Source organism: Tyto alba, unplaced genomic scaffold (assembly GCF_018691265.1).
Source record: "Tyto alba isolate M040663 unplaced genomic scaffold, T.alba_DEE_v4.0 Super-Scaffold_7, whole genome shotgun sequence".
NCBI classification, from domain to species: domain Eukaryota; kingdom Metazoa; phylum Chordata; class Aves; order Strigiformes; family Tytonidae; genus Tyto; species Tyto alba.
The window spans coordinates 29,292,333-29,309,332 of NW_024881328.1; the positions used below are offsets into that span (position 1 = coordinate 29,292,333).

Here is a 17,000-nt window from a genome sequence, read left to right on the forward strand (position 1 = left end):
AACAAGTTAAGTTCATTGACTGGCTACACACCTTGGAGTAGTTTTTTATCAACACCATTTAGTTTTTATTCATGATGTGATACTGTTTTCTCCTGGCAGCTCCTGTGGCAGAAGTTTTAATGGAATGACTGACAGACTTCGTCTAGGTTCTTCAGTCCTCTATGCTGCTATGGGCTTTGAATTTAACATTTGTTTTATCACCCTTATAATTAAGTTCTTTTTCAGACTAACTTTTTTTTTATGCTGAGATGATAACGTGCAGTTTGTAGGGTATCTGTGCTCATTTTGGTCACTATGTAAAATTAGTGCCGGTGGTTTAGTATTGCAGATAGTTGAATGAGTGAATCTAACCTTAGGACATGGAGCTGTGGGGGTAGTGAGAAAAGAAATCAAAGCCTTTGTGTGGTGAACAAAGCATCGTTGTGTCTGAACAAGAAAGCATAGAGATTTTTCTGTACATTGTCATACAAAAATTAACAGGCTGGTAATACAAACACCAATAACAAATAATTCTTCTAAAAATAGTGTATAAACATCTGTGGTAGGGAGTCAATGTGTGAAAGACAAGAAATATGCAAGGAGGAAAAAGTTTGGGGAATCTGGGATGTTTATTTTATTTATGCAACTTCAAGCTACGCAGTTGTAATAGCCAGCAAAATGAAAGTACTTCATGGTTTTAAACACTGTTCTAGCAATTTTCTGACCTTATCCAGTAAAATGTATTTCTCTATCTGATTGCTCCAGAATTACTGCTTTTAAGATTCAAGAAACAGAAGTGATTGCCAGGTCTTCACTGAAACCTTATAAAGAAAGTTTCTGGCGCATAGTTCATGAGCAATACTATTGAAAACAGATATGACAGAGCTGTGTAGTTCATGTAATTGACTAAAAATTTAAGTTGCTTAGTTCTGATATTCATTCTTTATTTATGAAGTGACACTGAGGAAAGGTTTTTAATATGTTCAGTCTAGTTTCCCAGCCTGATGAGAGATTCTATTGTGTAGCAACTGGTTTAAACCTTCCCTGTCCTGAACCCCTGTCCTTCAGCTGCCAGAGCCACATTTTGTAAGTATGGCAGAATCCTTTGCTTTTTCCTGTATTGGTTAGTCACTCTCTTGGCATTAAATTATCAGTGGAGTCCTAGAGGGTTAGTAGTCTTGCTGACTTGTTTTTATACATGCCATCTAGGATTACCTCTGCTGAAAATAACCAGTAACCAAAAGCCACAATGTATGAGAGTTGAAAATACTTTCTTAAATTGTTCTTAAAGCTTAAATTCAGCTATAACTAATCAATTTGATTTCTAACAAGTATTTTCTAAATCCACAAAAACCTAGTGGCAAAAGATCTTGACAAGGGCAGGCTGAAGTTCATCTTCCCTGAGCATCACCACTTCCCAGCTCCTGCTCCTGACATTTTGCTTCATGTCAGCTTTGCCATACTGAGAACAGGGTAGAGCTTCCTCTTGAGGTTTGTGGCAGAGGTTTTTGCTTAATTAACTGGCAGAGAGGCTGCCTGGGAGTGACAGACAGCGCTTCCTTCAGTCCCCAAGTGAGTGGTGTTAATTTCCTGCAAAATATGGGGGAACATATTCCCATCAGTATGTCCACACAACTCTTACTGATGCTAATGAGAGCTGGGTGCTTGTATCAAAGGGGAAATTGCTATCTTTGTGCCAGGGCTGCATCCTGAATCAGTGAACGGTGGAATTGCATCGTTTCACTGGTTCTTTTCTGATGCATCGTGTCTTTCAGCAGTTTCATTGTTTTTTCTCCTGTTGCAATAGCTATCCTAAGCCAACTTTTCCTAGGAAAACCACAGAGTAATCTAGTATCGGTGTTGTCAGTATGCCACATAAAATGCTCTAAAGCTGGGATTTCTGGGAGAATAGCAGAGGGAATTTTGGCAGGTCAGACTGGTTCTTCTGGCCTTGCTCAAAAATAGTGGTGAATTTGTTTCATGTGGACAGCTGTTTGTCTGAAAGCTTGCTTTAGTACAATATGAAAGTGATTCAACCCCCTAATCCATCACTGGAAATCTCTGCTACCATCCAAGACACTTAAAGGAATCACATTTACAGTTCTAATTGATAGCCACTGTTTTGACAGGCAAACAGATTTCTTCTCCCAGTGGCTTCATGCAGTTGGCCTCCAGCAGACCTTACCATTAGCACAATTTTACTGAAAAGGATGTACAAGCTAATAATAAATCTGTAGGGAAGGATGTTAACCATAAACTACTATGTCTAATTAGTAATGTACAATAGCCAAGGCCAGGGAGGGAAGGTATTATTTATCAGAAGGACTGATTTTGACATTTTAAAAATGCAGAACCATCTATTATTTATTATGCCAAAACACATCTTTCAAAATACAGTATATGTAGCTCCACTCTTACTTTGGCATTGTTTTGAATGTTACTGCTTTGTAAGAATGTCAGCTATAGTAGAGGTGCAGAGATGGAATTTGTGATGCTTTAACCTTAGAAGTCCATTGTGGAACCTAAGAACAGTCACCTTAGGTTTTCTCTTTGCCTTTACAACCTCCCTTTCCTATTCAAAAACCATCTCTCTCCCTCTTATAAGCCTCCCTTCGAAAGTCTCTTCACTGTGTACTGTCTCTTAGTTCAGAATTTCTCAAGCACTCTGAGCAGTGCAGAGCTCAAACACAGGCTAATGCATCCTGCTGAGAAACAGTGGAGACCATTTTTTGGTAGCTCAGCTACCGTAGAGATCTCTGCATGTCTCTACTGCATATTGCTGCGCAGTGTCTCGGAGGCAAGAGTGCTGGTTCCCAAGGCACAATCCTTTTGTGCAATCTCCAGCAGAAATCTCCAGGAGGAGGTATTTCTGTAGTAGTGCAGCAGTAGAGCATTGAAAGGAGTGTGGAGCAAGGAGGGGGAGAGCGAGTGTATTAGGAGAGGAGTATTGAATGAGGAGATAACTTAAAGGAGATGTGGGGGAAATAGTCAAGGGGAAAAAGCATCATAGCAAACTGGTTGGAAAATGAGACAGGTAGATATGCAGTGATAATGTAATCATAGCTCTGAGGTGATCAGTAGCGAAAGAGAATAGGACCTTTTAAACCTGGCAAGTCATTTTTACCCTCCATGTCTCAGTGTCTTCATTTGTAGAACAGATGTGATGATAAATGCTCAACATTAATTGATTGTTAGAGAGTCACTACAGTCCCATAGAGAATGGAGCTTTCATGAAAGCTGGAGTGTTGTCTCAGTTGAACCATAGGGGAGTCCTCTGTATTCCTGCTATTTTTCAAGGGTCGTATTTTATCTCATTGGAACCTGCAGTGAGCAGTCTCACTTTATGAAAGTCAGATAAGCCCCAACAAATCCCCACCGTGGTGTGTAAGAGGAGGAAGGCACGTGGTTTGGTTGAGAAGATGAGTACTGCAGTGGTAGGATGATTAGCAAGTCTGACACCTTGAAGTATCATTGGTCTGAGTGCTAATGTAGCAGGTTTTGAGTTTTGTTTTGCAATTGTCATGTATTTAATTCGCCTCATGAGTTTTCTCTCTGCAGTTCTGATAATGTCACAGTTGCATGTTGTTTTTCCATAGGCAAGAGGGCTGAGCAAAAAGTTTTGTAGTGCAAGTGGAGATATTCATATAGTGCCTCAGTAGCTGAAATGCTAAGAATAGTACCAAATACCATAAGAGTTAAGATATGAGAAAAATTAAAAATCCTTCCCCTTATAAACATGCATAATACATACATATCTATAGAATATGTATTATAGAATATGTATTATAGAATACATATTGTATAGATATGTATGTAGTTGATACTTTAGTGAATTCTGAGGTCATGTGGCTAGTAATAGGGGAAAGAGACACACAACAGTTGAGAAGAAAACATGAAAGAAAATCAAAATCTCAGCAGCCTGTTCTTGTCAAGTTTGGCACCCAAAGAGCTATCTTTTAGCTCCTTTCAGTTGGTCTTTTCCCTGTCCCACCTTCAGGGGGTTCTCAGTTACCTGCAGAGTGCTGGAGGTGCTGGTGGGACCCCAAGGCGTGCTGGCTCTCACTTGATTGCAGAGTTTCCAAACCCACATCTGAGAAAACCACAAAGTCAGCAAATAGTTCTGGAGGGGCAGCTGACAACATCCACAGACTGCACAGGGAGTCTCTGTCTCCTGCTTTGTCTTACTGACTGAACCTTAGAGGAATAGGTTCAATTAGAAACTGCATTTATCTTTTTCCCGCATGACAGAGAATAACAAATTCCCAGAAAAATTAGTAGCTAGCCTAACTGCCTGCTTCACTCTTCTTTTCATGGAGAGATGAGAAAAATGGATGACTATGAAATGGGAATTAAGAAGGCAAAGTCAAAGGTTTAATACTCTGGTCCTTTTCCTTTCCTTTGAGTCTGGAGTTACCCTGCCCTAAGACATGGGTGTGATTATCGTGTTCCCTGGGGTTGGCAGGTTAGCATTTGCAGACTCCATACAGAGTAGGCATGGCTATGTTTCTGTTCACTGTCTGGGACAGAATGAGCGTTCACTTCAGAAGAAATTACTTGCCTGTAGAGTGGAACCAAGAGGGGGAAATGGCTGATGCTGTATGAAAGTAGGGAAGAATAAGAATATATTGGAATAATTCCTTACTTGGGTGGAGGGTAATTCCACAGTCTGGTGGACAAGCAGGCAGGGCTTGTTGCATTGGACAGACTATAAATCAATTTTTTCCTCCTTCTGATCAAGTTGTAAATCACAGCTGCGCTCTATTACTGCAATTTTTTCTTTCTTGATATATGTGATGTGGGATGCAGAATTCTTGTACTGGTGACCAAAAAGACCAGCAACTTGCTCATCAGATGATTGAAGGAGCATTTTGTGAAAAAAGATGCATAGCTGCCGTTCAACATCACTGTTTTCCTGGTCCAATAATAATAGTGGTGACCCTTCTTCATAAATGCTATATCCAACGCTCAGACTGTCTCAGCATGTTTTCTAAAAATAAGTTTCTTGAAGTATGAAGGATGACTCTTCATAGCTGCCTTCTGTTGTCTACATTTACATAGTACTCAGATGAGAGTTATTCCATTCCATTGGTTCGGTAGATGGAGTTTCTGGTTTTGCAGCAACCACTTCTAACTCAGGTGGCCCGATCCTTAGGGTACCATCATGTTCCTTGTTTTTTTCCTTTGGCCATTTCATATGCTACAGAAGTAAGATTTGGTATATGGTACAGGTGGAAAGTACTGCCCCACTGGTAAGGATTTCCTAATACCTAATGACCAGAATGAGTTACAGTAACTCACTTCTATCTAAATTAAGAGCAAATTCTACACCTAAAAAATAAGGATATGGGACTCAGAGGCTTAGGGAAGATGAGTGAAAAGATTTTGGGATGATGATTTAGATTGCCTTTGTTCTGCAATTTCTAGGCAGAAGATCAACTTCTTGCATTTCACATGGCAAATAGCCTGCAGTCTTTTATCTGATTCTGAAACACAATATCTGAGACAGTGATGCCAGCAATGAAGATTTTATTGCTGTCCACATGGTTGGTACTCTCAGAGTAAACTTCACTGTGTAATTTAGGGCTTCTGTTTGACATTTTGTTTCTTTGTGTGACCCTCTCCATTGGAGATTATAGATTATTTACCTGTGAGGTATTGCAGCAAGCAGCTTCTCAGCTTGGTGCTGGGAATTCTTTCCTTAGCCCTTAAGTCTGTGAACAATGTGATGATCCAAGCATTAATACAAATGTGATTAACTGTATTTTCTCAGCTTTGTTTGCTTTGTTCTACTGATGCCTACAAGTTACATAATGAGTAGCATGTACAGGGTATGCATTAAAGGCAGTTCCCCATTGTAGCAGGCTTCATGGCAAATTTATTTTCCTTTTAGCAGAACTTCAGTGGGGAAAAAAATTGCACTGTTGATTTATTTTGAATGAACTCCTGGAAGGCTTACTAAGTATGCCGTGTGGAAAGCTCCTTGAAGTGCTGAGGGTTAATACTCTTTGCTCTTAATTTCAAATTCCAGATAAATATGGTTTCAGCTTTGATCTTATCTGGACTAATTCTTTGTCACTGTACTAATTAATTCAGCATGCTGCAGAAAAGATGCTAATTTGGGCATCAAAGAAATAAACGGGTGGGGGGAGGTTGTGTTTAATCAGAGTTGTTAAAAAGATAAGTTTTACTCCCATTAGACTGGATCTGGAAGCTCAGTCATTTTATTCTGGCTCCAGCAGCCTGATAAAGTAAATCTTGCAAAAAATACAAAAAAGGCACTTGTTCAGTTAATGTTGACATAACAGGAGCAACATATATTGGTGTTAATATCGTCCATTTCTTCACATTTGCGTTTTGTACATAACCTTCTCGTTTCCTGCTGACCATAACCAGTCTAACTCTGACTGCAGCATTAGAATAACGTGGATTATCTCCCAGAATAATTTGAAGATGGCTAAATATAAGGATACTCACATTTGTGAAGTTGAGCAATATTTGCAAAATACAAATAATAATTGCAGCACGGGTCATTTTAACAAATTGTCACGTGCCTCCACTGATACAGTGAATCAGAGGTTAGGTCATTTTTCGCTTTTCGTAGGAGCCAATTTTGACTGCCTAAGGTGCCCTGTGGCTCGCTAGGGAAAGCTGCTGCTCTTGCCGCCTGCCTCGCGCCTGGTGCTGCCCGGGGAGCGAGCCCTGGCAGGCAGGAGCAGGGAGGCGCCAGGCAAGCCCTGAAGCTCTTTCCTGCAAGGAAACCTCACCAAACTTAGTTAAAAGTGAAATATTTTTTTCTTTACTTTTCCAAATCTCTTTCCAACCTACCGACCAGTGTTGGTGGTGTACACGGCAGTGCCCAGCCCAGCGGTGGTGTTCCATTTTACCCCTTCCTCTCCCTTTCTCCAGAGCTGGAGGCACTCCCCACCCAGGAGCAGAGAGCAGAAGGGGCTGAAATGGCCCTCTCCTGTGTTCATCATCTTATCTGGGCTTTTCTCTCACCCTGCCAAATCAGGAAGGCTGGGTCAAAACCTGCTCCTGGGCAAGGAGGTCTTGCTGCAATAGGTCTTGTACACAGGGGCATCTCCACGTTGCTGGGGCTAAATCTGCCACAGAGGGAATGAGATCCATTCTCTGGGAGCGGGGGGCTGGCAGTAGGGCAAGGAAAAGAGATGCTCACCCCTCCTGGCTCGCAGGCCCCTGCACACAGCTGTCCTTTTACCAGAAGTTTAACTCGTGTCATGGAGGTTCTTTCATCTTCTTGGATATCGGTGAAGATTTGAACAGTGTTACCCAGCCCTTGCTGTGTATCCTTCATTCTCAAAATGCCAAAAGTTGTTTTACAAAATATGTTTTCTTCTTTCAGTAGTTTTTTCAACTGTTGCAAAGCTCATGGTCCCACTGGTATAATACTCAATGGCATACTTCTGCCCAATAAGTAAACACTTAATAACAAACTTTTTAGGTATTTAGAGAGCCACTAAAAATGTAAAAGATGTATTTCATTAATGCTGCTATTAACATAAACGTAAAATGATCCTGGCCTGTAATCACCAACAAGTCTGACTCACTAAGGATCTTTATGGCAATGTTTAATACTCTGTAAAAGTGTATGTATGAAAGTGATTAATCAAAGCACAGCACTGCTTCTAGAGTATTTCTTCTGCTGTAAAGCTGAGTGATAAAATAACTTAAAACACACGGCAGTAGTGGCAGTTAATAAGGTTTTTATAGTCCCTGTGTGGACCTGAAAATCATACCTTATTAGTATCTTTATCTTTCTTGCTCACTTATTCATTCTTACTCACATTTAAATTTAATTTTAAGGGTTATTTCTAGTCTTTCATAAGGGAGCTGCTTTAATAATCTCGGCGTTTTTCCCCATTTGCTGTGAAATGACTAGGAGTCAGAGCTTTTGTTATATGTACTTTACAAATCACTCTGGTTTTTTTTTACCGATCATTTCTGGAGATGTCAAGATTTTATGACATTGTTAGGCTTTGTATCTTGCTTGACTGTGTCATAGACCCTCTTGAATTATTTCCCCGCAGATGTTTGCAATTCCATTATGTACCCTGTTAGCTGCAGTGACACCTACTGATCTAGGGCAGCTGAATTAACTAAGAAATTCAAATTGCTGAATTTAGTCAGCAAGCTGTTTAGGGTTCCGCTCACCAGATGTTTCTCTTGCTTAGAAGTCTGGGACTTTATAGACCTGCCTGCTTTTTAATCCTTGAAGCAAATATCAACACATTTGAGATCTGGAAGCTCACAATTCCACACGGAAACAGTGTTGCCATGACCACAGCTTCAGGTCTTGCGTTTAAGACATTTATCCAAGTATAACAGAGCAGGTCTATAGGAGGTTTGTTTTAATTTTTATCCCTTGGAAGCCTTGAAAAGAAGCATACATATGCTTTAATGCTGTAGCAAATAGAATGGTAATAAATACTGCAAGAAGACAACACACATTTGATATTCAGACTTCATTCATTTAATGCTTCTAAGGGAAAAAAATTTAGTTATTTGCAGGACACCTTTTGAAATTAATAGAAATAGAGTAGTTTCTCACTCTTGCACAGCATGTTTTCAACTGTTGCGTAGGGGCTTTTCCCATAAGGATGAAGTGCTTGGAGATCTGATCACATAAAGAAAATTCCTTTATGCTTTTGTTTACAGAACGATGCTCTTAGTAGTTGAAATATTAATTTTCTCAACTGAAACGTATACTAAGGTTGCTAAAGCTTTAACTTCTTTAACAGTACTTCCCAGGCATTTACGGTGGATAATTGGAGAACTGGGGCAGGCACTCAACCTGGGAAGCTACGGATTTATTTCCTTACTTGTCATTATGATTACAAATGGCTTCATTTGACATAAATTGATTATAGATGGCTATAAAATGAGAGGATAGAGCTGACCCATTTGTTTTCGGATCTTCTAGCTATATTTCTCCATTTGCTACATAAGGTTTTCAGAATAACAATTCCGTCAGATACTAAGTTGAAGAGAATTTCACTCTGCACAGTATAGCAAAACAGACCTTTTAAAAATTTGTGTGCCATACATTTTTTCATTAATGTTTTTATTCTTCTGACAATAGTATTAATATGGAAGGCAGATTTTACCACAATCCAATTATTTGTTGCCTGGAGAACTGGAAACTTCAAAACCCAAAGCCATTCAGTTTTCATAGAATTTTAATATGGATTTGATTAATTCCATAGTATAATTTTGACAATAGATTTTATCCTGTCCTCGTTGAAATCAGGGGAGGGCCTCACACTGATATCAGTGAGAACATGATCAAACCCAGTTGGGCAGCAAGTACTCTTACTTCTTTCTTTGATTCCTATAAGCAATAGAGAACCATTAAGCCTGTAGTGCACAAACCCTTCCAAAATTACAGTGGGTGTAGTTTTATCACCAGAATCCCGTGGCAATTAGAACGCATCAGTGAGCAAACGATAAATTTTAGGACAGGGTGTATAAATCCAGGCAGAGATGATACTGGGGGTTTTTATGTTTTAATGCTGTCTATTCTATATTGCTTCTCTTAACTTAAATTTTTTGCTGCTTTTATTTTTTAATGTTTGCAAGATTTTTGTTGAGGTGAAAAACATATTACAATAATAATAAAAGAGAATGGATTTTTATGGTATAGCAATGTGCAAAAGAGGCAAAAAATCTGAACATTTCCCTAGCCTTCAGCTATATGCTCTATACTTAGTGTAACAGGTAAAAAATATAAGCCTGCAGAAATCCCATCTGAAGCCAAATATAGCAAAAAAAACCAAGAGTTGTTTTTCTCAAGACCAACTCACTATTCTCAATTTATAATTACACTGGAACTTGCCAATTTTATGGCAAGAACAGCTCTACCAGCAAACAGCACTATTTTTGCTGAGAGTTATCATGTTGGCAGTTATTACAATCAAAATTGTCACTTTATTTTATTTAAAATTTATTTCCCCAGTAAGCAAGAAATAATACCAAAACTTGAAAGGGACGTATGTTAAAGATTTTTTTTACATTTCTCTTGAGTATGCAACATATCCAACTTCAGCTCCCTGCAGCAATACAAAATGCTCAAGAATAATGTTTTCAAGATCAATACACACTACAGTTGAATATGAGACTCCGCAAACCCATAATTGAAACCGTGGGAGAAAAGCAGGCAGCCTGAATATAAACAAAGTATCAGAGCTGGATTATGACCAAGATGCAAGTGCTAAAACAGCCTCTCTTGAGAAAACTGCCATGAGACCTTCCCAGCCTGTGCAAGTGTTAGAAAGCAGGGGTGTTTCAGGTGCAGCCTGCTGGTGCTCATCCCCAGGCAAATTATTGTTTGGCTGCCTGACACCTCTGTAGAAGGCAATATATGTAGTTTCATCTAGATTTTCTTTTTCACCTGGGTTGTCTCTTATCTGTGAGCCCTTCTCACTTTGTATCTTCTCACTCTGTCTCAACTGCTGCCTTTGCTGCTACCACCACCCTCTGACAGGGTTTGTGGCTCCACAGTCTCTTGGGACTGCTGGAACTCAGGCAGCAGCAGTGGAATCAGCGTGCTGCTCTGTACTCAGGAAAAGAAAAAGCATGGAAACTATCTGCTATATTTCTGGAAGCACTGAAATGAGTAGGGACCATGAAAAAAAGAATTGGATATTGTTTGTAGGTGAGATGTATGTATATTTTGATCAAAGGATGCCTCAAAGAATGTAAGACGCCATCTACCTCTATTGCCACACATAAGAAAAAGGAAGAGAAAACCATGCACTGAGAAACATGACTCTCTTTCTCCCCAGCACAGTCCATGGCAGAGCTACAATAAAGCATCTCAAGTTATTACCTGTAGTATTTGCCCTCTTTCTTGTTAGCACCACATACTATGTGTCTCATCATTCCCTTCCTAACCAAGTTCTTATTGTCTGGAAGAATTGCTGCAGAGTCCCTAAAAACTTCATTTGACCACAAGCTCAGAATTGTTGATTAAATTCACAAAAAAATTTGATCATGAACTTATGAGCCTGACAGAGTATTTAGAAGATTTCTGCTTTCATCAGAGGAGAAACTTGAAGTCAGTGATTTACAGCTTAAGTATATGCACAGTAGTTCATCTATTCCACTTGAGGCAGCTTGGGCTGACATGAAAAATAAAAAGGCTAAAAGAAAGATCACCAAGTCAATGCTGCAGACTTTCACAGAAGAGTTTTCAGTTTTGAGACAGAGTAATTAGTTTGCAATATGGTATATTTAGTGAAGAAATCTTTTCTTTACATGGTTGTCATGCATGCAAAGACACATTATTTTGCATGGGAAGGTACAGATTGGTCATTTTCTTATGGAACTGAGAATTTCAAATTGGGGAAGAGGAGGGAAGGGTTTTATGCTTGTCGGCCCATAATTCATGAGCATATTTGACATACTTGACCCCTGTATTCTGTCTAGCTCCATCAGAAATCAAATGTAGCTCCTCAGTCCAGTCACCCTTTCATAGGCTGCATAAACCAGACTTATGTTACACATATTTGTACACTATATAGAACAGCGGGACCCCCCAAAACAATTAAAGTTTCTGGGGGATTTTCACAGGATAAACGTTACATGATAGTATATTACTAGGCTGAAAGAAAACCCCAGAAATTCTTTTAAAGAGAGGTCTTATGAACTGTCTAGTTTTGTACTCTCAGACTATAGCAAGATTTTTTTCTTTCTCATTGCATCCTCATTTAAACAAACTACAAATCCTTAAATTAAGGCCAGACATGAACGAGAGGCAATAGTTACTGATAAGAGCAGAACACATGTTCCAGTCTGGGTGCTGACACCACAGCCACTGCAGATTACTTTCAGAGAGCTGTCCTGTGGTAAGAACAACTTTCAGCCACTTTAAAATGTGCCATATTAATAGTCCAGCCCTTCAGTGCCTTGCATTTCAGATTTTGTGGGGCTTTTCAACTTTGTTTCAAGCAATAGCTTTCAAAAGTACAGGGTCCAAATCAATTTGTAATCAGTCCTTCCTATTGCATATGGCCCATTTAATACTGGTAACTTATTTTGCAATATGGGAAATTTATGAATGACTAATATAAAAACTCACAGTGTTTTGATTGCCTAAAATGTCTGTGCTTTATGATAAGTACTGTTTTTTCTTCTAGCAGTTATTTCCTCCTGACTCCTTCCTTGATCTCTTGAACAGATTTGGAAAGAAAAAAGAAGATAAAAGTGGAAAAGCAGATCAGAAGGGGAATCCAAAGCAAGGCATGCTTAAGGAGGAGGAGCTGGAGAAAATGAAAGATGAACGTGAAAGGTGAGTAAATGGTGGCAGCATCTTTGTTCATCAGATGAAAAACTTCAAAGCAAGGGATTGCTTGAAGGGACAGCCAGCCAGTCTGGCTGGAGATGTCCCAGACCATGCCCTCTGGCAGTCGGGCAGAGCTTTAGGCCAGTCTCCTGAGCAAGTCAGGGCTGCTGTGACAGGAGCTTGTCTGTCTCCTGCAGTTTCTGTGGAGGCTGTTATTCAGATCCCAACTTCTGCCAAGCTGGTGAAGATCAGTTCCTTCAAAACCTGTTTCACCTCTGTCCATTCCCAAGACCAGGTGACTTAGTAATTTTTTTTCTCTACTTCTCTAAAGTAAGAACCTCCTCCCTTCTCTCTTGACAGCCTCTGCTGTGTCTTCCAGCACTTCAGGCCTCTTTGGCTTCAGTTGGCTGTGCCATCACATGGTAGTTTTTGTACTTGGCTATGTTCTTTTCTGCACAGCATTTGCTGGTTAGCCACATGTTGCAACAGTATCTACTCAACAAATGCGGAGTATGCCAAGAGACACCAGGAAGAAAGCAAGTTCAAATTGTTAAAATCAATCTGAAGAGGCAGGAGTCTGCGTGCAGTGGGGTGGATAAGATAGGCAAGGCAAGAGGCTGGATATGTGCCAGCTATGAGATGCCATATTTTTGAGGTAAGGCTCTGAGGCTGAAATGAAAGGAAACACTGATGTGAATAAGCCTAGTTCTCTCTCCCATTCATAAAACACTCCTTTTTCATGCCCAATCATAGCAACTTCATTATCTTTCCAGACAAAGAGAATTTATAGTTTTCTGCTTTCCCCCATGTCTGCCTTTTAGGAACTGGGGACAGTTTGTGGGTGCTGACAAGGCTCAGTGAACTCCTCTCTACCTTTTCCCAACTCATCCAGATGTACTTCATGATATGCTGAAGAAGGTCTTTGTTTCATTCTGATGACTGCTATCAGGAAAGTTAGAGTCCTTACTTGCTGTCTTTCAAGAGGTGTCAGCAGTTACTGTAAAACTTTCCAAGTTGTAGTAATATGGGTTGTCAGGGCATGGGGAAAGCTTTCAGAGGTCTGGATCACCCTTCTCCTGGAAGATGGAATGGAAGCAGATATGGTTCCTTCTGGGCAGGCAGGGTCTTTTCACACGGGCCAGCCTTTGTGGTGCTGGGCAGTGCCCAGGGAGAAGACACCCTGCTTTCATTTTAGTCATGCAGTGCATGGACAGCTGTATAACTGGTAGCTAATGGGTTTAATGGGGAAAAGAAATAAATCCAAACCCCAAACCTTGAAGTCTGCTGCTAATATTTACTGTTTTAAAAGCTAGTAAGGTATCCAGTTGCTACAGTGCTGCTACTGGATATGCTTAGCCAGTGTTTAAGTATTTAGTTCATCTAAATTAAGTAGTGTCGGGAGAAACTTTGTACCATTTGTTTTAAAATTTCTGTGCCGTGTCCTTGATTTTGCCAGATTGATGAGTGCCTTTATTTTAAACTGCTGACTCCCAATTTGGATACTGGCAATTTGAGAGGTATGTGTCCTTCATTTTAAAGAAGCTAGTGTCTTTTATTAGGAACCTGGCAAGCTAAGAAGCATGTATCCCATCTGTTAAAGGGCCAGTGTCATTTACTAAAATGTTGGCAGGCTGCAAGGAATGAACCCTTCTGTCTAGAGGTCTAACGTTCCAATTGGACACAAGATAATTGTTCTTAATATTTCTTCAGCATTGTATGCTTTTTTTTTAAAATACAGACACTGATTGACAGTAACTTGGTAAAGCTGCATTAGAAACTGGCAGCTCAATGTCTTCAGTGTTCTGGTTTCTCTAGTAATGATTTCAGTTTTGACCTGGAAGAGTTTGTGACTGAAATGGAGAACAGCAGGTGTGTTGAGAAGTGGATGAACCAAGATGATATTTTTAACTCACTTATTTGATTCTCCTTCTATAATGCACAAGAATAGAAATATCACACTTTTTATCAGGTAATATATCTTATATGTTTGGGGGATTAAAATCAAAAAATAAAAATAAAAACCAGAAGAAGAGCAAAGACATTTTCCCTATGTTATCCTCAAACCAATGCAACACATGCTTTAAAAACAAGCAATTCGCTTCAGCTTTCTGAATGAAGTAAGAGCATGGCTGTATATGTTTGCCCACATAAGACTACAGCTGACTATTGAACCCTCCCTGAGTTGATCATATAACTAAAGAGACTTTTACCTTTCCTAGAGGAAAATTATATAAGGAAGCTAGTTTTCATATGTGGTTAAGAACTGTTTGGGAAATTAATTAAAATCAGTGGAAGGAAATGTTACCTGACTTGAAGATAATTCAGTCCTTTTGCTTAGTTGTTGACTGTTCACCTAGTGATGATGCTCAGTAAGACAGTAAAGACAAGTTTTATAGCTCTGTCCCAAGATTTAGTAATTCTATAATGTATTTCAAGTCCAAGATTTTAATGCACATATTGGCAAAGAAAACCTTGGGGCACATCCATACCATAGATCTTCCACTTCTATGACTTCACTAGCCGCAATCCTGCATACTTGGTCTCATTTATAAAATCAAACTTCACTGTAGCTTGCTAGAACATAGGCGTATTTTCAGATCTGTTCCTGCTGAATTAAATGAGTATAGGTTAAAACTACTAGGAATTTAATAGTATAGGAGACTAAAAAACTGTTGATAGAAATGTAGCATCTTTTGTCCCCTGATACATGTGAACAAATCCTGCATTTAACAGCTTGAACAAAATACAAATTGCTTTTCTAACATTTAACCTTTCTAGAATTAACTTAAACACGCACCTAATTTTACCTTTCCAAAATTATCTGTATAAGTATTTCTTGTTCAGATCCTCAATCCAATTATTACAATCTTAGTCAGGTTTTTTGCTTAAACTTCAGTTTTCTTAAATGCTGACTGCCTATATAGTTCAAGATCTGTCATACTAAGTGATACTATGATTCTTCGTCTGACTCTTTTTTTTCAGAGGCCGAGCTGTCCATTTTGGACACTGGTGGAAGAGGTCAGAGTAGTTGATTTTCGGGCTGGGTGTGACAGGATTAATGATCAAGTGCATTTCAGCATCTTAGCAGCTGTGGACCTCGCATGGGTTTGGATGTTGGTTTTGCATGCAATATATGCTTGGCAGCTCTCCAAAAAACAGAATACTGTTCCAAGATCTCAGCTGAGAAATATTTTTCAGTAGGAAGTGCGTTTCCAGTTTACAAGAGTAGGCCATCTCTTGGAGTTTTGCAGGGTTTTTTGATTGGTATTGTATAGGTACAATAATATTTCACAAAATTACAGGGATAGGCTTTCTGTAAAGGATGCGGCCTTCTTCTGGAAATTTTGACAAGATTTACAGATGTGCAGACATATCAGATGTGTTCACTGCACAATTACGGGTTGGCTGTGCAGTACAAACTCAGTGACTCTGGCAGGAAACATCAGATCTTACGTAGGTATGCTGCATGAGCGTAAGTCCATCATGCTCAGAATAGGTTGGATTTCCTGCTTGCACAGAGAAGGAATTGTACAGTGCATGTGCAACAAGTCTGGCACATCCAGAACGTGTTAGAGCTAGTAGGCGTATGCAGACAGAGTTTACAGCACTCACTGTAGTGCAGATGCTTCCCGAAAGGATAGGACTTGCTTGCACATTGGTCCTCAGCATAGATTTGTCTGGCAACTCCTTTTGTGGACTGCCAAGTTTCAGATTTGAACCTCAAAAAGTGAAAATAAATTTAGTATTTCACTAGCCTAGTAATTTCTATTTCCATTCCACATTGTCCTGTTCTCAGTTTTCAGTGCAACTCTGCTGCCTTGTAGCTGCAGTTGTCTGAAGCAGCTTCACATCCTGCTCTGAAATGCTGATATAATTTTTTTTTTACTGCTTATATTCCCTAGCAATCCCCACCAAGATCAAGGTCTCATTGTGCTCATTGCCGTTAGGGAAGCTTGGGCCTGACCCCAGGCACTTACAGTTGAGGTAGAAGAGAGAAAATCTGGCAGGAAAAAAAGAGTGTCCTGGGGGTGGGAATCTGACATGCAGGCAGTGCAGCTGCTTGTCCAGGTTCCTAAAAAGTCCCTGTCAGGCTAGGAATGTGTTCCAGACCTCAGCCCCAGGCCTCCTTTCTTTTCAAAGCCAGTACTGTATTATATGACTGCTACTTCTGCAAGCTTCAAGTGGTTAACAAGAACATAGGATGTTAGGCATTCCTTCTTTAGTAATAACATTATCTGTGTCCAATTGAATATGAATTCAGCACCTCCTCTAAATTTCACTATTTTCTTCTTCTCCCCCTGCCTCCCTTAGCTTTCCTTGTGCCACAGCGATGCAATGTTACTGAAACTTGACTGGAGAAAGTCACAAGTTCATGATACAGATAGTTCAGGAGGACTGACTTAACTGGCGATATAGTTCTCTGAGATGGTGGTTTATCCTTCCTAACACAAGTCAAGTGGTTCATTGGACTGAGGTCCTGTTTTAAATAAACTCACCATTTTGTTCATGCTTCAAAGAGTTTGGCTGTAATAAACCATGTGCTCCAAAGGTCTAGAATCTGCCCATAAAAGGAAAAAGCAAATGCGATGTCTGAGGTTTATTTTGATCAAGCTGACTCAAATCTGTATTTTTAGTGTGTTCTGTGTAAATTACTCAGAATTTATCATTTTACCGACAAGATGTTCACTATATTATTAAACACTGGAAGAGATCCTCTCTT

At 39.7% G+C, this 17,000-nt stretch overlaps 1 protein-coding gene across 3 annotated transcripts in view; it reads left to right on the forward strand.

Moving 5' to 3' along the window:
- Positions 1-17,000, forward strand: part of PARD3B (par-3 family cell polarity regulator beta) — a 432,753-nt gene that overhangs the window by 320,954 nt on the left and 94,799 nt on the right. For all 3 annotated transcript variants that reach the window (XM_042783978.1, XM_042783979.1, XM_042783980.1), the window contains one exon: positions 12,176-12,286. In XM_042783978.1, the coding sequence (XP_042639912.1) occupies positions 12,176-12,286 (111 nt within the window). The remainder of the gene's footprint in view (positions 1-12,175; positions 12,287-17,000) is intronic.